Source organism: Danio rerio, chromosome 15 (assembly GCF_049306965.1).
Source record: "Danio rerio strain Tuebingen ecotype United States chromosome 15, GRCz12tu, whole genome shotgun sequence".
NCBI lineage: Eukaryota > Metazoa > Chordata > Actinopteri > Cypriniformes > Danionidae > Danio > Danio rerio.
Genome location: NC_133190.1, coordinates 31,321,934 through 31,344,177, shown reverse-complemented (window position 1 = coordinate 31,344,177; position 22,244 = coordinate 31,321,934). Strand labels below are relative to the sequence as shown.

General features: G+C 35.3%; 1 protein-coding gene across 2 annotated transcripts in view; it reads left to right on the top strand.

Annotated features, from left to right (window-relative positions):
* The window catches only part of gpr4 (G protein-coupled receptor 4), a 50,534-nt gene extending 31,831 nt beyond the window's left edge, over nt 1-18,703 (top strand). For both annotated transcript variants that reach the window (XM_073923786.1, XM_005157675.6), the window contains exon 2: nt 11,586-18,703. In XM_073923786.1, coding sequence (XP_073779887.1) covers nt 11,967-13,088 — 1,122 coding nt within the window. In that variant the 5' untranslated portion in view covers nt 11,586-11,966 and the 3' untranslated portion in view covers nt 13,089-18,703. The remainder of the gene's footprint in view (nt 1-11,585) is intronic.
* Nucleotides 18,704-22,244: the final 3,541 nt, after the last annotated feature.

Genomic DNA, 22,244 nt, shown 5'->3' with positions numbered 1-22,244 from the left:
TCTTGTTTCTTTCATTTAGGCTATTTATTCGCATTTATTATTACTTTGCATTACTGCCTAAGTTACTGACCTAAGGCAGTAATATAGGCTACGTTTTAATAGTAATAACAATACGCAGTTTCGCTATTACAAATTTTATTAACGATGGTAATGCATACCGCTTATTAATGCAGACGGATGATGGCTTCAGTGCCAAACGAGTGCTTTAAATCATATGTTATTCTCCTTATTTCCGTTTTATTTCAAATAACAGGCATATGAATGTTTAAAGTTTTAGGTAAAGACGTCAAATTATGCCCACACATGCAAGCTGACCCACGATCAGACAATTCATTTAACCGGTAAATAAATATAGTGAAATCAGCTTAACCGAGTCATCACGCTTCACAACCAACATCAGTGTTGGGGAAAAGCTAAATGTGACAATCTAATGTCATTCAAAACAATTACTTAGTTACATTTTAAGGCATTAGTGTAGCCAGAAAAATACCTAAAAAAGATACAAAAATTCACAGTTATTACCGTGAAAATTGGTTAAATGTTTATATGCTATATAACTTTTTTTTCATCATTTTAAATGTAAAAACAAAGATTTGTCTAAGGCTATTATAAATGTGCTTTTTTCGTGATATTGTAAACCATCATAAACCATATGTACCATAGTTTCTAGGCCTACCCGTCATTTTATTTATTAATTATTTTATTTATTAGGCCTTTTTTAATAGCTTGTTTTCAGGTTATTTTCATTTTAGGGCCATGAGCTAAGTCAAAACAAACTCGATATGTTGTATTTTAGCTCTTAAAACAGATCTACAATATATTTTATGTTGTTTAATTTTGCATGAGCAAATAGCAGTATAGCCTAAGTTACATACTTTTAAAAGATTATCATTCTGCCTACCTGCAGCGCACGAGATTTCTCGGTTGATCCGCGGTAAATCCACTTAAGCACTATACCTATTCCATTTATAACACTGCAAACTTGACTTCGCAGGCCGATCATCTTTAAACGCAAAATGCATTTATTATGTGTTATACTTTGACTGCAGTTGCATAATGGGATGTTTCTCTACGCAACTGTAAAAGTGCACTTTTCAGCAAAATGAAAGCAAAAATTCAAAAGGTTCTGCGTTTTGTCAATTTTAGCTTAATTGTAATAATATTAATAATAATATTAATAAATAAATTAAAATATTATTTATAGTGTAGCCTACTGTGGGACTGTGCAGTAAACTATTTATTTTTATTAAAACATTTTTATTAGGCTACATCTTCCCGAATAACTAATAAATGACTGGCAGTTGCGTCTCTGCTAAAATTAATTTAACAGCAAATTTCTTATGTGTTTTTTCCTTTTAGAGCTCAAGAGAGTTGTGTTTAAATAATTAGTTAACCAAAACATGTAATGAATTAAGCTGCTCCTATCATGTCACCCATTTTCTCCCTTGTGAGTTGAGTGCGCCTCCATCGCCGTGTGCGCGTTTTAAAGGCTATTTACGGGCGCACCAGACCTGACGCGGGGACCGTATCTCTGGACTATAGGACTAGCTTTAACCTCACCATTTTCATAATTTAATTGCTATGTCATATATTTTAAAATATTTAAATGTGTGTTCTGAAGGTTGGAAGGACGGGAGTGTTAATAATTAATGACAGAAAGAATTTTCAGTTTGAGTGAACAATCCTTTATAAAAACTGGGGGGGCACAAACTCTGTCTGAGGGGGCAATGCCACCCTTTGCCCCCCCGTAGCGCCGGGCCTGTTTACAGGATAATGGAAGATTTGATCTAATGCCTGAGTGCTTTGTGCATTATTTCCACCTGCCTATAGAAGAAAAATTAGTGTAATCATGAAGCTTTTTTCTTTTGGTTGCAGTAAGTTGAAAGTTCAGTGAGTTGCTTTTTACAATTAGTTCATATTTCGATACTATTTTTTTAAAAATTGCTGTAAATTTTAGTTTAGTTTTAATTTGTATTATTAATAGTTTTATTGAATTTTGTTTAGGTTTTTGCAACATAGGCTCATTCTAAAATTGTAGCCCTATATACATTTCTGGAGATTGCGAATTATGTAGCCAGAGCTACATATGCCTGCATTTCATCTTTAAAACCACAATATGGGGGGCGGTATGACTCCAATCCTTTTTACGCTTACCAGCTGACTGCATACGTCCATGTGGGCAGCTTTTCCGATGTTACTAGGTTGTCTGGTAGCTTGCCATGTATGTCGGCAGACTTGAGATGCAGAGCTGGGTCGACTGCAACGACGGGGATCGAGTGCAGCAAAGAACGGTTCCAGAGAGCATGTGAGACAAAAACAGAAGCGAAAAAATAAAATTAGCAAGTAAATAACGGGGAGAGAGTGTGGTAAAATCTGAAAATGTGGAAAAATCAGGGGGCTTTTCATCACTGCGGATGGGTTTAGGGAAGGGGTGGGCGGGTCATTCTGTGCTTTTTAAAACATTATTGGTTGGGTTTAGGGAAAAGGAGGGTGGGTGGGTAAGTCGATCAGTCAGTCGACTGCAGCCTCTGGTAGATTTAAGTGAGAACAGCAGAAGGAGATGGCACTCGTGAGAGAAATTTGAGATTTGAAAAAGCGGGCTCTGGATTTGTGGCGCATGAAGCATGGGGTCAGCATTCGGTCTCATTTGCACACTGAGACGAGCAGAGCACACACATCTCAAGTCATCTTAACGTGAGCGTTTTAATGGTCAAATATGAGTCAAACCGCGGTGTTTAGTGATTATTCATATTAACCTTCATTTGTGTAATAAACAAACATGTTGAGAATCAAAAGACGTGAAAGAGAAACCATTCAAAATGAAAGCGCGATATTCCTCCTGCCGCCTGTTTTTATCATTATTAATCACAAAAACACTGCTCTTGACTGAAGAACTTTTGTAGCTAAAGTGTTTTTCTTACAGTGTAGATGCTTAAAGCACAGTTTGTTTCATATTTTTATTCTATTGTATTTATTTCTCTTTTCTTTGCAGGGTGGAAAATATCTTTATATATGCAGTTGAGTCAGAATAATTAGTCCTCCTGAATATTAGCACCCCTTTCCCCCCAATTTCTGTTTCATGGAAAAAAGATTTTTTTCAACTTATTTCTGAACATAATAGTTTTAATAACTAGTTTCTAATAACTTATTTCTTTTAACTTTGCTATGATGACAACACATAATATTAGACTAGATATTTTTCTAAATACAAGCATTCAGATTCAAAGTGTGATTCAAAGGCTTAATTAGTGTAATTAGGCAAGTCATTGTATAACAGTGGTTTCTTCAAAAAATATATTGCTTAAGGGAGCTAATAATATTTACCTTGAAATGGGTTTCAAAATATTTAAACCTGCTTTTATTCTAGCCAAAATAAAACAAATAAGCCTTTCTCCAGAAAAAAAATAATTAAAGGAAATACTGTTAAAATTCCTTGCTCTGTTAAACATAATTTGGGAAATTTTTTTTTTTTTTTTAATTCTCAGGGGGTCTATTAATTTTGACTTCAACTGATAATTGTTTTGAATAATCGTGATTACAATTATGACCAAAATAATCGTGATTATGATTTTTACCAAAATCGATCAGCACTACTGTATATGCAATTAAACATTTCTAATGGACTCTTTTTTACAAGACTGCTATGACGCGTTTAAAAGTCATCATAATCTTAAATCCTTGAAAGTTTTTAATATATGTATATTTTTAAATGTATGAGCATTTATATGTATTTCTTAATGTATTATATATTCTTTGCCTCAAATTACAAAAAACGAATTACCGCTTATGCGAGGTGTTTCGAATGCACTGACAGTACATTTGACATTGTTTTCTCTTCTGGCTGCCATTATCAGTCTCACACTATTTTTTCCTTTTTCTGAAAGTCTTGATCACACCATTGTGGCATTTATCTTTTATTATTTTAGCAAATAGGATTGTAAAAAAAATATTTGTTAAACCCTCCCATACATTGCACTCTGAGTTTACCCGAGTTTCACTATGGAGAAACCTGGAAATATGAAAAGGATCCATTTACATTTTCTAATAAAGTAAAGAAAAGTTAGAACATGTTTTATGTTTATGTAGAAAATATGTTTTTATACATATAGTCATATGCTTGGCTGATGTATTTAGTTGAAAAGCTCCATTTACACAGGTATTTTTCTAAAAAGCCGCATTTCCGATTATCTGCCACAGAATGAGTGCTTATTAACCAAGGTTTTATAAACTAATTTCGAGAGCATCACATGCTTTGATTTATCACAGCTGGTCTCTCATCAATAATCATCGATAAACCAATCAGATGAATCCAAGCCTACAATATAGCCTGCTTTATCTTACTTCCCTTTTTGAAGAATACCCCCTCCACCCCATCCCCCCTTTTCCTCCTTTACCTTGGGGGAACTCTCGAGAACTGTCTGATCTCGGACCACCTTTTATGCTAATTGAAAATGGCTCTCTCCCAGGACAGCATACCAAAACTGCTAATATCAAGCTGTAGACTTCAAGTGTGAACTCTTGAATTCTGAAAACGATTATTTATTTTTGGTAATTATTATTTTATTTTGGTTCATATTTTCAGTGACTGTTGTTAGTTTTGTTTAGTTTTACTTTTTTATGCATTCTTTTTTATACAATGTGTTTTTAACATTGGCATAAAAATTCTACAAACTTACAAAATTAGATCAACTTTTATATGTGTATACAGATTTTTTTTACAACAGTTTTTAACATCATATACTGTAAATGGGGTAAAGGAAAAAATGAAGAAAATAGAAATTCAGGGAAAAATTGTGGAAAATGTTACTGTTAGGCTTCAGTTGCTGTTTTCTTGTTAAAGTATTTAATATATGGGTTCCATGTTACATAAAAATTCATATGTCACATGAAATATAAAATATGTTACATAAAAAAAAGGTTTTTTAAATAAGGAAAGTCTGTTTTTTTTCAGTTTAGCTTACCTTTTAAATATACTGCAATTTGTTTACATTTTATTTCACAGTCCTTTAGTTTTAGTCTAGTTTTTTTTTGCTAAGATCTGTTGCACAGTCTTTTGTGCAATGCAAACTTTGAAATGTTCAAGATATCTAAATGCATGCAGACTGCTAATTTTTAACCTAAATCAAAATTTTAGCCAGTCATCTTTGTCTCCCTTAATCTGTCATCTCAAAGAAAAAAAAAAAGTTGGGTTGGTTTTACCTTTCCAGTGGTTTACATTCCTTTAAGTCTTTCTTATCCTGTAGTGCTTTTCATTTTTCTCTATTAAAGGATACATTGTTATCTGCCACTATGAGATATTGATATTACAGCAGAATGACAGATTGGATTAGGCTGGTGGTTTTAAGGCCTCTGCTGGCGTATTGGACACAGACACTGGCCTGAGGCAAGGCAGCAGACCTGTGATGTTATCTCATATTCCCTACTGATTGAAAAGCATCAGGATTGTAAGCAGTATCTAAAGACTCGTGACAGTGTGGGAGTCTGCGGCACCTGATCTGTTTGTTTCAGTGTTTTTGACTGAACGCTCTGATGGAGGGTGACTGGCATTACAAAAATGTTTATACCATAACCTTAGTCAGATATTGTGATCAAAATATTGTGCGGGTCAATTTTAGCTCTGGGTTCAGAGTAAAAATAGTTTGTGTTTATTTCCTAAATACTTCTTTCTTTCTGTTGGTTTGTCTTGCATATATCAAGTACTCCATTTGAATACTACTGTATTTACAGTACTTGTGTTCATAATCCTCCCAATTCAGCTACTTTTAGTCAAGGAAATGCATCTACAGTACTTAAATTCAATTCAGTTCAATTCAAGTTTATTTGTATTATTACTACATTACAGTCAAAATCAGAAAAGTTTTTGGAGTTGTGTATAGGTTAGACAGTATATAAACATAGTTAACCATCAGTTACTGTACAGGGGAAGCAAGCTCCATAGTCGAGGAACTGTGGACCTAAAAGATCTGGCACTCATTGTGCTTAATTGAGTGTGAGGTGGCACCAGGGAGAAAGAGTTGGCTGATCTAAGTGCAAGAAGGGGTATAAGTAAGGAGAAGTTCTGTGAGATTTTGAGGAGCAAGATCATGAAGTGCCTTGAAAGTGTGAAGTAGTATTTTAAAATCAATACAAAACTTTACTGGAAGCCAGTGAAGCTGATAAAGTAGTGGTGTGACATGCTCATGAGATAAAGTCCCTAGAGATGACATGAAATGCATGGTTCTGAACCAGTTGGAGTTTATAAAGAAGTTTAGAAGGAAGCCCAGAGAGAAGTGTATTACAGTAGTCAAGACATGAAGTAGGCGGAGACTAGGCATGGGCCGGTGTAAGATTCCGACAGTATGATAACCTTGGATAAAAATATCACAGTTTCACTATTTGGCAGTATTGTGATTACTGTTCTAAAATATGTTCTTTTTAAATGTCTGGGTAAAAAAACTAAAACTTTTTTTCTCTTTGAACACAAAATATTTTATTTTGAGAAATATTTAAAATATTTTGGAGCAGTAAACATGACAAACTAAATGATTCAAATGAATCATTGACTACTACTGTCCTCATTTGTTTCAAAAACAATGATTTCTTTACCATTTAAAACAGTATTTTGGAAATCTTTTCTGCTGGAGATACTGTTGTCTTAAAAAAAAAGTCAATAAAAAATCTAACACACACTTTAGGAACAGTATAGTAGAAGATTTAGGCGGTTTTAAAACCTTGACTTTTCCAAACCGCGATGTACTTTGAAAACGGTTATCATCCCATGCCTAGCGGAGACGAGTTATATTACACAGGTGGAAATATGCAGTATGTGTAATATTATTGATGTGGCCTTCAAATGAGTGTGTGCTATCCAAGATGACACCCAAACTACCTGCACAGAGGGAAAATTGTGCTATTATCAATGTCTATTGTAAAATTATCCACTTTCTTCAAAACACTTGTAGTCCCAAGGAGAAGGGCTTCAGTTTTGTCACTATTTCATTTTATATTAAATGTACAGTATGTGGTGTATTTCCAAAATGTCGATGTGTATAATACATGTTCAATAAAGTGTATTAAGTGTTTGTGTTGTCTTTGAAGTCCTCATAGGGTTGGCATCATCTCTTCTCAAGTTTTGGATCTGATTAAGCAGCTCTGCACAATCTCTAGAGGCCTCGGAAATGGCATTCCCTGGTGGAAACATAGAGCGAAGGAAAGAGAATTAGCATAGCTGCTCAGAGATAAGACATATTAATGTCAGCGTGAAGGAAGCATTTGAAAACATGCATTTATCTGTATGCTAAATTATGTGATCTATTCTGTATATTAGGGTTGTCACGATACTGGAATTCGGTAACAATCGATACTGAAATTTCAAAAACGTCCATTTCCCGCTTACATTTGAGCACTGTGAAGGTCATGAGTTCACCGAACTCACCAATGTTTACTGAGTGTAAACACTGATACAGCTACACTGGAGTTTTTCAAAGTCACGTCCATCAGCTGGTTATTCTATAAACTGACAGATGAGTGATTCGCTGATGAATCGCAGCTTTAAAACGCTCCAGTGTTCCTGTATCTGTGGTTACACTGAGTAAACAGCAGTGAGTAGTTTTAAATTGAGAGGGCGTGCCTGGATGTATTGTTTCAGCATCAATATCGCAATGTGTGTGTCGGCAATAATCACTTCTCATGAAATGCAGTTTTAAGTTTTTATAGTTATAGGTGAGAATATATGAGTCATTGCAATGTATAACTATAGCAAAGTGAAACTTTCCAACATCGTGTAGCTTTATTTTTAATCAATATGGAACTTAACAGACAGCCAGTGTAAAGAAAATACTTTAGTAAAAAACAAATAGAGTTTAATTAACATGTCTGTGTCAGCTAGAGCACATTTTCTTTCGGATTTGTATAATTTAAATGATGCAGTGGTACCTTCACTGTAAAACTCAAAAAGTTAAGGTAACTCAAACCATTTGAGGAAACCGATTACAACAAACCATTTAAGTAAAAAAAAAATCCTAATGAGTACTGTGAACCTAATCTATTTAGGTAAATGAAGCAATTTGAGCACAGTAAAACCCAATTAATGAAGAGAACTCAAACCAACTGAGTTCTGTAAAACTCAATAAGTTAAGGCAACTTTAACCGCTTGATGAAACCAATTGCTACAAACTGAGTTAAAAAACGAATCTATATGAGTACTGTAATTTTTCTCCATTTAAGTTGAAGTAATGAGATATTTAATTAATTCATTACCTTCAAAACTGAGTTCAAAACTCTTTTCAAATGAGTAGAATTATTTTTCAGGTAATTTGTAATTTAACTACACTCATTTCATTTTCAGTTGACTGCTTTACTGTGTTCTTAAAGTGTTTTTCATCAAAAAGAATTAAACTCCGTCATCATTTACTTACTCTAGTGTATCTTTAAACCTCTATTCACTTCAGTTTGATTCAATCCAAGTCTATTTGTACATTTCAAAGCAGCTTTACAGAAAGATTATCAGATGTTACTATGTCCATATTACAATAATGATCTTTATTATAGTGACATTTAGTGGCTTTTGTTATCATGATTAAAATATACAAAAAATATATATTTTTTTTTTACTTTTTATTAAGACTTTTTCTCTTTTTTTGGAAAAAAGAAAAACATCAGTTGAACAGTTAAGTAATATTTGAACCTTTTAACCAAAGAGACAGTGATACATGAATACAACAAAACATAAGTGAGGAAATAAGATTTGCCATGCATTGAAATATCAAATTTATAAAGGTTTTATTAAATATTGGAACAATTCCTAATATGAATTGCAATTAATTATTGAAACCTTAGAAATATGAAAGTGGTCATGAACTTAAACATATTCCAAAGAAAATGATGAGGTAGGATCGAATAGCAATTGCGTTTTGAAACGGTATTATTAGCTAATTGTATATGACTGAACTATGTTGACTATGGCTAATGATACTTTTGGGAAATGAACCTCTGGTTTTTGTTTCTCAAATGTTGTCTGCTGTTATCCCTAAAGCCTGAATCACACTGAGTCATTTCTCCACATTGTTCTGCTATTTCCTTTCAGCCTGCAGTTTAAATGACACTGACTTGTTTTGAAGTTATTAAATCACTATTAGTTACATTAAAAGTAAAGACTTCAAATAGCATGAGAAGCATTTTGTGAAGTGCTCACATTGATTATTTGGAGTGTATTTATTAATAATATAGTGCAGTCTCTTTTGTGATTTTGATCTACCGTATGGATACCAGTAGTTGCACATGCACAGATACCCAGTTAGTTTGCACCCCACCTTTGTAATTTATCTCCTCTGCCCAGCCAATTTCTCTGTGACTCTCTATAAACACTCCGAAGCAAACAGCAAGCTTGGTTTCTCTCCAGGCACTCTAGCTGTGGCACATCACTATGGTTTAATAATAACACCATTTACAAAAAGGCTGCTTGTCATCCTTGACGAGTGCACAGGAGCTGTGCGAATGACAAATGATGGAACCCACCAAGCAATTTTGTGTTTAAAAGACATGTAATAGATGTCCAAACACTGATGTATGGCTAAAACAAGGCTAGATTTGGGCTGTTAGTGAAAATTTTAAAGATGTCTAAAAATAGTGCAAAAATAGGTGTCATTAAATAGAAAGATTAGAGAGACGTCACGTGTAGTCATTTATTCCTGTCGATTTATTAGTCTATTTTTGAGCTATTGTTAGACCTAGCTTAGTTTTAGCCTGGATGTCTAGATGTCTTTTAACACACAAAACAAAAATTCTTGCTAAAGAAGTAGAACTAGGCCGATAAACGATATTATATTGAGTTACAATAAAATGGATGTAATAACAATGACAAGCTCTTAAGCTCTTTATTACTCAATATTGATCCAAGAGCCAATCACACAGCAGAAATGTGCAACAATGAGAATCTAGAAGTGTATTCATATTAGAGATGTACCAAATTGTTGGCCGCCAAAGATTTATCATCTGAAAATATGTTATGCCATTTGATGGACCCTCTAATTATTGTTGCTTTAGCCATTGCTTGGGTACTCTTTTAAATCTGGAAGCATTAACATATGTTTTATTTTTATTTTTTATTAACAAGAACCAGTATGTACAGAAAAAAAACACAAAGCATACATAATTATCAAATGTATTATGTATTATGCATAAAAACATTTTTTTTTTTTGCAAAAATTTTAAAAGAGGAGCAAATATTAACTGTTTTAATTTATTTTCTAGTTTTAGACTTAGAAATCACTTTTATATACATTTAAATGTTTTTTTCTTGCACCATGAAGAGAGATTTGCTTTTGGCAAACTTGGATTTATGCATGTGAAATTTATATAATAATAAAATAAAGTTTATAATAAAACCAGCATCTTTAAAAGAGCAACCCTTAACTTAATAACCCCAAATCACATGTTTATAAGATGAGGAATAAGATTTTAATATTATGAGCAATAAAAGCTTCAACATTAATCCAAAAAAGTCAAGTATATTGGCAAGACCGAAATAAATGTGAAATACTTTCATTAAAGCTTTCACAAAAACAGCATTCTAACTCCATATCAATTTAAAATTTTTGTAGAAATATTTTTATGAATAAACTATGAAGTAATTTAAATTATATTGATTTAGCCTTTGTAATAAAAAAATTGAGCTAATGACCATACTTGTGTCCAGTTAACATTATTAAAGATATTGTTCCAGTAAAAATCAACATATGATATAGACGTAAGATTTCTATTAAGATTAAAGATCTAATTTTGTGATTATAAGGCTTAAATCTAAAGGAACAGATAAAACCGACTGAGGTCTGTTCAGGTTTAGCAGGACAAACAGAAAGCGCTGATGTGCATTAACTTTTATTAAAATATATATCGTTATCGTTCAATATGGAAAATAATTATCGAGATTGCAGTTTTACCATATTGCCCAGCCCTACTAGAAATCCAAAGTGGAAGGAATTTGTATCATTTTTGATTTGTTTGAAAATGAATAGTATCAAAGGCATTTTAAATGAGAAATATAAAATTATAAATTTTTTTAAGTTAAACTAATACTGCATTATTAGATAAACATATTCATTTAACGTCTGAAAGTGTGTATATAAGGAATGCTGTGTTAATCTGACAGGTTTAGTAACCGAGGCTTGTATGTGCAATAAGCATAGGTCAACTTTCCAGCCACAATATTATGCTCTGTTTATTCTATATCATATTTCCTCATGTACAGCTACATATAATCTGCTTGATCTATGGAAAGAAAACATATCTTTGACATGCTAAGTCTTGCACAAACGCTTGTTCAGAGAGAAACCTCAGACTAGAGATTCTGTTCCAGCAGATATAAACCTTGGAGAACAAGATGAAGCATTGTAATGACTGTTAATTCAATCAAACTCCAAATAAACAGATGCAAATACGAGGATGACCAAGGTTAGGGGTGGGAAGAGAAAAACATACAATCAATGCATCACAGAGCCAATCTAACAAATACACATCACTGCCCTGGAAAAGACATTTGGGAACAATTTCAAACACTGCAGTGAGTATTTCATAAAGCCTTCAACTCATGTTATTCTCTTTTGCAGATGGGTGTTGTTGGACAGACCAAAGAAGATTAGTCATTGTGTGATCTTCAGAGATGGTGTTGACCAGTTTCGACTTCTAAAAATAACCCTGACCCTACCTGAAACTGCTCCATGGTGATTGTTTGACTAGCATTAATGACTTGTTGTCTTGTTGGCATGTCTTTGATCTCTGAGCTCTCTGAAAGGTTAAAAAACCAGCCATGAAATGCAGTAGAGACATGTGACACATCAGGCCCACCATGCTCGACTGTAGTGGGCTACAGTGTTATCGTCACAGTACGATACATGAAAGTTCAACAGAAACCTCTTGACTTTTTTCTCCTTTTTAAACATGGCTTGAGTTGGGACCAAAGACACCTCAGCCATTGCTGATGATTACTGATGGCAAGTCTCAGAGGAAGTGAGACCATGTGCAACATCACAACCTCATGCAATGTTGACTCAAACATAGACCAGTTCTTCCAGCCTACGCTGTATATTATTGTCATCGTCCTTGGCTTCCCTACCAATTGCATGGCCCTGTGGGCTGCTTACATGCAGGTAAAGCAGAAGAATGAGTTGGGGATCTACTTGATGAACCTCTCGATAGCAGACCTCTTGTATATTACCACTTTACCACTTTGGATAGACTATTTTGTCCACCATGATAACTGGATCCATGGTCAGGTGTCCTGCAAACTTTTTGGTTTCATCTTCTACACTAACATCTACGTCAGTATCGCCTTCCTCTGCTGCATATCTGTGGATCGTTATTTGGCGGTAGCTCATCCCCTAAAATTTGCTAAAGTCCGTAGGGTCAAAACAGCTTTACTGGTCAGCGCCATTGTGTGGTTAACCGAAATCGTTGCTAACTCTGCGCCTCTGTTCCATGACGAACTCTTCCAGGACCGATTCAACCACACCTTCTGCTTCGAGAAGTATCCTATGGAGCCCTGGGTTGCTGGAATGAACCTTTACCGCACTTTCCTTGGCTTCCTAGCACCTTGGGGCATAATGCTGGCCGCGTACAGAGGCATCCTAAGAGCCGTACGTGGTAACGTTTCCACAGAGCGACAGGAAAAGGCCAAGATTAAGAGGCTGGCCCTCAGTTTGATCCTCATCGTCCTCCTGTGCTTCGCTCCCTACCACGTCCTCTTGTTGTGGCGCAGTGTGCTCTTTCTCATCAACCCCTGCGACTGTGGTGGCGAGGAAAACTTGTTTGGTGCTTATCATGTGACTCTAGCGCTCACCAGCCTCAACTGTGTGGCGGACCCCATCCTCTACTGTTTTGTCAACGAAGGGGCCCGTCATGATGTGGGTCGAGCCCTTGCTACCCTCTTGGGACTCTTCCAACGGGGCAAAAGCCCAGAAACTCTCATGGGAGCATCCATCACAGTGGAGACACCTCTGGCAGTGAAGAAGCCTGATTTCTACAGCGAGGTCAAAACGAATGCCTATAAAAATGATATTGAAGTGCTCAAAGACGAATGCCTTCAGATGACCATTCTCAGTGTTAAAAAGTGAAGCTTAATGCCATTGCAACATACAGCAGCCCCGAAAAGTCCCACATAGAAATCTGATATATGTCAATATATGCAAATGACATAAAATTTCATACTTGGATTTTACCTATATATGTCATATATGCAGCGAATATTCCAAAATATCGCCAAAATATTGGCTATTTTTTTCTCAATCATTTGTATAACAAATATGTTACTATACGTTCAGATATATTAGTTGTTATTCTATATAAATATATGTTTAATTATATATAATGTATTTGAACATATATGTACATATTTATAATCTCAGTTGTTGGGGGAAAAATATATAAAGGCAGCTATTTTTGCAATTTTTTTAAATATATGTTGCATATATGACTTATTTTTATTTATGTAAAATCTAAATATGAAATCTTATGTCATATACACTACCTGACAAAAGTCTTGTCGCCTATTCAAGTTTTAGGAACAACAAATAATAACTTGACTTGTAGTTGATCATTTGGTATCAGTGATATAAGTGGCTTATATGAAAGGCAAAGGCCTCTAGATTACACTTATTTTACCAAAATAAAATATGATCATGCCTTGATTTTTAATGATTTAATTAGGACAGTAAAGTCTGACTTTGCTTAAACAAAAGTCTGGTCACTTAACAGAAATAATGTAAAGTATAGAATATAAAGTCATGGTGCAGTGGGAAAAGAATTAATATTGTGTCTGACTCTCATGAGTTTGGAAGACTGCATCCATACATCTCTGCAATGACTCAAATAACTTATTAATAAAGTCATCTGGAATGGCAAATAAAGCCTTCTTGTTGGACTCCTATCAACATTATTTGGATTCATCTTCAATGCCTCCTCCTTCATCTTCCCCCAGATATGCTCAATAATGTTCATGTCTGGTGATTGGGCTGGCCAATCCTGGAGCACCTTGACCTTCTTTGCTTTTAGAAACTTTGATGTGGAGGCTGAAGTATGAGAAGGAGCACTATCCTGTTGAAGAGGTTGCCTTCTCCTGTGGTTTGTAATGTAATGGGCAGCACAAATGTCTTGATACCTCAGGCTGCTGATGTTGCCATCTATTCTGCAGATCTCTTGCATGCCCCGATACTGAATGTCTACCCAAACCATGATTTTTCCTTTACCAAACTTGACTGATTCCTGTGACAGTCTTGGGTCCTTGCGAGTTTCAGCAGCTCTTCTGCAGTATTTGTGATGGTTTGGAGGCAGTTCAACAGACGATTCTTCAGAAAAATCTGCCTTCTGCCACTTTCCCAAATGATCAATTAGAAGTCAAGTTATTATTAGCTGCTCTTACAATTGAGATTGACAACAAGACTTATGTCAGGTAGTGTATGTAGTTTGCATATATTTCCATATGTCAGACTTCTATATGGGGTGAACACCACACTTAAAACTCTTATAAATTTAACTGATATTAGCAAAATATTAAACCAGGTATCATCTGCAAATGCTGATAGAGCTTTTGTGAAAAAAAAATTCGAGTTTGTTTTGTGAGCCATTTTGTCAGTCACTTTTAAAGTCCAAAATGTATTTCCGTTTTGACGGGAATGCTTACGCGCTGAATGTCTCATAGTGTGCATGAACACAGGCACTTGACCATAGGCACTGTAGAAAGTATTTTCTTGTCCAGTGTCTGTGCTATTTCTTTCCAGAAGTTATGACTGATAATGATGTAATTGAAGGCATTAAAGCAAGAATTGTGTGTCTCTTAATCCCCTCATTGACACATTTCTTGTAGTTTGTTTGTTGTTAATGTCATGTCTCTCCATTGTTTTTTTAACAGACCAGACACTGTTGCCACCTTCATGGACAAACTAACTAATTTTAAAAAATGTGTACATGTGTGAGTTCCGCCTAATTTGATTATTCATGTACTATGCTGATGCTGAATTTTCAGTCATACACACTGCATGTGTACCCCAATCTACCTATAAAATTGAAGTATAATTTGAGCTTAGATGATTGTAAAGTAACCTCATGTTTAATTCACAGTAGTTATAACCGTGTTTCACTAGTGCTGTCTACACTGGATATGACCATTTACTGTTGCGGTCACCAGTCTTGCTACTGGAGGGCCAGGGTTCTTGCAGAGTTTAGCTCTAACTTCCTTTAAGTTTCCATTATAGACCGTTTAAAGAGATGTAAACAGAAACAACAGTCTCAGTATATTTCCTGTTTTACGTTTTTAATTTCTATAGCTTCAGAGAATCCAAAAAGATCCACACGTTGATAAATAATTTTATAATAGCTGATTCAACAATAGGTTATGATTGAATCGCCTCTTGTTACAGTTATGAATCAGTTTAATAACAAGCAGGAAATGTTCATTGGCCACCACATTGAAATGGTCTATACCTTCTAAGACCTTTATTAGCTTGTTGAGGTGTGTTTGATTGGGTTTGAGCTAAACTCTGCAGGACACCGGACCTCCAGGACAGAGATTAGTGACCCCTGATTTACTGTATGTTACGTATCATAGAGATTATCTGCACTGAAATTGTTATGTTGAGTTTACAGCAAATGTGGGATTAAGTATTTACACAAGTAAATTACACACAAATTTGTGATAATAACTCAAGGCATATAACTCGAAATGCATCAGAAGTTGGGCAGAATTTGCCTAAATCCCTTAAACAAAATATCTGCTTGAGCGGAAAAACATCCTGTGAGTAAACTAGAGAAAGTGATGCAGTGCTCCATGTGTGGTGTGATCTCAGCATTACAGTAATGGCTTCTGTCATACTGCACCGATGACACCATTTGGTGACATGTATGACAAATGTATATCAAAGTCCTGCCCAAACTCTTGTAGATTACAAGTAACGTGAGTTATGTAATAATATTACTTTTTTAACTAAAAACGGGTTACTTAAAAAAAAGTAATAATATTTGTGTTACTTTTTTGAAAATGTAACGAGAGCTACTTTTTAGTTTAATTAATTAGCTTTAAATTAAAGTAGTCACAGTAAATCATACAGTCAATAAGAGAATGCGTATCAAAGAAAAGGCAAATAATACAAAAAAAGCTAACACATTGCAGAAAACTTTCAATAATCTGCATATACAGCATGTAGCTATGGGGTCAGGAAGTTCTCAGATAACATTATGCTAAAATATTTTTGTTTGACATGTTTTTTTTTAAAGGTGGGCGACGCAGTGGCGCAGTAGGTAGTGCTGTCACCTCACAGCAAGACAGTCGCTGGTTCAAGCCTCGGCTGGGTCAGTTGGCAGAGATTCTTACTTTAGTTATCTTCGCCTTGAAGAATCTGACTTCCACACTTACTCCTCCACCTTTCCCTTTATATGGGGGTTTAGTGATTAGCACTGTAGCCTCACAGCAAGAATGTCACTGGTTCAAATCCTTAACAGGCCAGTTGTTGTTTCTGAGTTGACATGTTCTCCCCGTGCTTACGTGGGTTTTCCTGGGGTTCTCCGGTTTCCTCCCATAGTCCAAAAACATATGTCTTATGTGAATTGATCATTCTAAATTAGCACCATAGTCAAGCTCTTAACCAGCAGTATGTTACTGAATAGCAGTTTATAATCTGTCATCAGCCCTAAAAAAGGGGAGTGAGTCTACCTGAGCTCAAACTCCCCTGCAAATGAAAGAGAGCCACAGGCTCGAGGATGAGCTCAGGACTCCCTCCCGGGACAGCATGCCAAACTCACTTTATAATTAATCATCAACCATGTGTGAACTCTTGAAAGGTAAATGAAGGTGTAGGTGTAAGTTCTGAAAGAGATCAAGCCTCAGTCAGGTAATAAAAAGTAATAAAAAAGTAACTCAAAAGTAACTTAATGCATTACTTGCCATAAAATGTAACTAAGTAACGCAACTATAGTTACTTTTTTGGGGAGTAACTCAATATTGTAGTGCATTACTTTCAAAAGAAACAACCCAATTTATTCCATATTCCATCAAATCGCTATCTAAAAGCAAACTTTAAAGAAAAAAACATTTGAACATTGATCATTGTGAACAGCCTAAATTGTAAAATTGGCTCACATCTCATTCATTCATTTACATGGGGTTTAAGTCGTTTATTGCAGCCAGACACCAGGGGGCGATCAAAATATTTTGGATTCATTTGCTTCAATTTTTAGGATTAGTGGAGTGTACACAATGCATAAAGCTCAACATATACTTCATCTAGCCTCATTTTGTGACGGTGTCTGTGGATATCAGCAAGCAGCCTGTGCTGAGAAGTATACCCAGGCCTTAAAAGTTGTACAAATGTAAACATTAACATTTTTTTATTTTTTTTTAGAAACTGTGCTTGTATGATCTTTGTCTAAAATAACACTCATTGATTCGATTTTTTTCAAGTACTGCAATAACATTCACATGTTTAAGTGTGACTTTAATGGATAGTTCACCTAAAAATTGGAAAATGTTTCATTTATTCAGCCTCATGTCTTTAAAAATATAATTTTTTTTTGAAGTCATGGGCTGCGTCCGAAACCGCCTACTACTCAGTAGGTACTGCATTTGAATTTAAACGTACTACTCGGCCGTTAGAAAAGTATGTTTTATACAGTATGAATGTGAAAAGTATGAATGGAATTCGGACGTACTAAATCCGCCATTTTGTCATGGTCACATGACCTACCTGCGTCAGTTGCGTCGCCTCACTTCCATTCATGATTTCTCTTACGGGGCATTATGGGATAGCGCAGCATGCATGGGATGCGCACTTCAGAATCTCGCCGGAAGTAGTAAGTCATCTGGATACTTCTCGCCTGATTTTCGAATTCTATGAATTCGGACATACTACTCGGCTCGCATACTGATTTTAGCGTACTATATAGTATGGTAGTATGCGGTTTCGGACGCAGCCATGTTGTTGAAAGTCAGTGTATATTTTTCTCCATACAATTATGAATTAAGTTTTATTTTGGACTATCATTAGAAAATCATAAGACATAAAAGAACAATTTTATGGAGAAAAAGAACTGGAAAAAAATGGGCAAATACTACATTTTTATTTTTGGGTGAACTATCCCTTGAAGTATACATACTTTTGGGGGCCGCTGTATATAAACGTACACTTTCTGAAGATCCAACAGCTACTGTATGTGTGCCTAGACTTTCAACCAGAAACACTATGATAAGGATTTTTCGATGAAAGCAAAGTGTTTTTGTCAAAGTCGCTTGTCCTTTTTGAATGTTTTCTCTGTTCATGCCTGCTGTTTGTGTCTGTTCTTATTGTATTTGTAGGAAATTATTTTCTACTGTCCCCATTTTGAAATTACTGTTTGTTTTAAGTCCAATTATTTATTTCCCCCTTCCTGTCACAGTCAACACAAACATCAACTGAGTTGTTTTACTGTACGTCTCAATGTGCATCTTAATGTGCTGTATAAAGTCTTAGGAAGACTCTGTGCAGAGTCGGCCATCTCTTTGACATACTTTCTGTCTGGTGGCCCAAAGATAACCAAAATGAAAACTATTCCCAAAACAATGGGCTTTGCTGTTGTTTACATTTTTTTTCTCTTCAGGTGCCCTGTTTCAGACTACCAAACTCCAAGCCCTGAATGTCAGCAGTGGAAAGTGCAATGTAATGGATTCTCTGTTATGCCAAAATAAAATACATGTCAGTCGTTGTACTGTTGTGTAGTGCTCAGCTTTTTTTTCTCAAGGCAGTTCTAGTTGAATGATTTCTTTATTAACAGATGTTCTAGACTGAAGTAATGGCGGTACTGTACATAAATAAAACATGTGAAAGTTGTATTACATTATGTGCTCTGAAGGTCATTGGAATTAAGCTTTATAACCTAAAGATAAAGTTTACATCTGATTATGTTCCTCTATATACATTTCTGGAGAGAGCAAAATACATCCCAGTAGCTAAGTATTTTTTATTTTTTTATTATTATTTTTTTTTTTGCAGTTGTTGTTTTCGCAAATCTATTGAAGGCCGCTGTGTATGTTTTATCAGATCTTAAATTTTTCTCGTGAGTGCCATTTCCACCTGCTGGTCTTATGTAAATCCACCAGAGGCCGCTGTCGACTGACTGATTTACTGACTGACCAACTGACCAAATCCCCAACCCTCTCCCTTCCCTAAACCCAACCAATAGTGTTTTAAAAAGCACAGATTGAGCTGCCCAGCCACTTCCCTGAACCCAACTGCAGTTTTTTAAAAAGCAATCCAGAAAAAGAAAAGCCCCCAGATTTTTACCAGGTTTTGAGATTTTACCACATTCTCACCCTGTTATTTACTTGTTTATTTTATCTTTTGGCTTTTGTTTTTATCTTACCTGTTTTCTGGAACAGTTTTTTTATCGGACTCGAACCCTGTTGTCATGATCAACTCCGCTCTGCATCTCAAGTTTGTCGACATACATGTCTAGCTACCGGACAAACTGGTCACAGCAGTAAAGTCGTCCATGTGGAGGTAAGTGGCCAGCTGGTAAGTGAGAAAAGGAATGTTGTCATACCACCCCGTAGCATTCATTTTAAAGATGAAGTGCAGCCATACGTAGCTCTGGCTACATAATTCGTGATCTCCAGAAATGTATATACAAAGGGCTACATTTTTAGAATGTTGCCGTTTATACACGGTCGTGCAATCCAGGGCAAAACTTGAGAAAATTGTAGTCATTGTAACACGGCTGTTCACGTGTAGATGTTTTATCACAGATGACATCACTTACTGGCCACTGTAAAGAAGAATCAAGCTGCTCGTAGCGCGTCTCAGCCGATTAATAGAGCAGAACTCCAAGCTGCCAGTAAAATGCTCAAGGGGAAACCCGTACATATTCTGTAAACACACTGCTTTATCTCCAAAATATTTATGTATGCTAAGAAGTCTGTTAATTCCAGTTTGTATAACAAACTGAAAGTTAATCTTTCTGCACGAGTGATCTGTTTTTGTCTCTTTCAGTGTGAAAAAAGATCCTTTGAAGAGTTCAGATGCAAAAACGAGGATGTGTCTGAAATTTTCTCCTAAAATGAGCTTTTTTTCAGCCTCCTGGGTTTTTGTTTAGTTGCACATAGAGGTTTTGCATATGAACTCTTCATTTGTAAAGATGTTTGCTCTTGCTAATGATGCAGCGAAGGTTTGTTCAGATAACTATATAAGCATTCACACCGGTCCATGAAACTGATTTTTTATTATAAGCATGAAGTTTTGTGTCTGGCTAGTGACTACTTAAAACAGCCTGTTCATTCCAAATTAACCCTCATGTAATTTCAAACAGATGACTTTCATTCATATTAGTAACACTAAATCTGTGAGATTTTATTGCTTCCACTGTAAGTGCAGGCAAAAAAACTAAACCGATGGTTGAAATATACAGGGTGTCCGTAGGGTCTTTAAAAGTATTAAAAATGGATAAATCAATTATGACAAAATGAAGGTCATCAAAAAATATTAAAAGTCTTTATTGAGTTATTAACTTTTTTCTGAGCGTTGTCCAAAGTGTTTGACTCCAAAAAAGCATAAATATATATATTTTCCTCCTAATATTAACAATGGCGTGCTTGATTCGATTGATTCGGGTCAAGGAGCGTCTGGCCAAGCTCCTCCGTCCAGGTCATGTCACGTAATTTGCGACAAACGTGGGAAGGTGATGTGACACTCTCCACATGTAGCGAAACCATAGAGCAAAACAGACGGCAAAATGGAAAAATGTAAGTTTGCGTACTCCTGGTGAATGACGAGTTTAAACAGTGGCTGAAGCCTGTCGCTGAAAACAACCACGCAATTAATTCTTTCAAGCTTTGTTTCTTCGTTCTGTTGCATAGTTGTGCTCCATTTATTTTACTACAACTGTTTATTAACAACTGTTTATTAAGTTAAAAGTTTGATACTGATTAGAATTTTAAGTGGCGAAGAGGACTTAAAATGCTCTGAGAAGGTCTTTAAAAAGTCTTAATAATGTAATGAAATTACCTTTAGGATTCCTGCATATATACAGTACCATGCACCTTCATTTGAGTCCAGCTGGGTTTGATTATACTGGTTGAACCTGATTAGGAAAGCCACACACCTGTCTGTATAAGAACTTACAGCTCACAATGCATGTCAGAGCAAATGAGATTCATGAGGTCAAAGGACCTGCCTGAAGAACTCAGAGACAGAATAGTGCAAGGCACAGATCTGGCCAAGGTTACAAAAAAAAATTAATTCTGCTGCACTTAAGGTTCCTAAGAACACAGTGGCCTTCATAATCCTTAAATGAATGATGTTTGGGATGACCAGAGCCCAAAAAATAAAACTAGATAAATCAATTTAGATACATTTCCCCAACCGTTTTGTCTGGGTCAATGCCAGAAAATATGAGGTACTGTTTCTGGGTACAATAAACAGAATGAACAATTGACATCCATGTCTTTAATAAATCCAGGTAAAAAAAAATGCTTAACGGTAAAATTTGTGTAGTATCTTAAATGAGATTTCTTTGATTATATTTGTAATTAGATATTTAAGGTTATATCCAAATTTCCTCCAATCAATATTTGGAGTAAACTTAGACCAATAGAAAATAACATATGGGTCTTTTTTATTATATCTTTTTTTATTATATCTTAATAGTTATCTTTAGTAAAGATAGCTATTAAGATATAATTACAAAAAAATATGCTAAAAATATTCTTTACAGTCATTGTCCTGTTGTGATTGGCCCTAAATCACCTATTAAAATCACACGAATGGAAAAAAAATGCTTTTTTTCTGTTGGACACAAATGAAGATATTCAGAGGAACCAGTAACTGCTGACTTGTGAAAGAAATGAATAAATAAAATATTATGAATATCTGATTTTCAACATTCTTCAGAATATCTTCTTTTGAGTTGAAAAATATAAAGAAACTCAAACAGTCCTGGAACAACTGGAGGGTGAAAAATTGATGATGGAATTTCCATTTTATGCTGAACTATTACTTGAAATGTGTAGTTAGACATCACTAATAAAACAGAATAACACTGGGAAAAGGTTGAAAAGGTCTTTAATGAGTTTATTTTTAAACATGCCTTGCCAACATTTACTATTACCTTTCAACATCTGTGTGACTGAAGTCATGTCTTCATACTCCTTCATTTAACAATGTCCTGCAGAAAACTGCACATCTGTCCAAGGTCACTGTTCACTGGGTCATGTTCCTCCTGACTGAAACACAATGCCTTGGCACTTCAGCTCT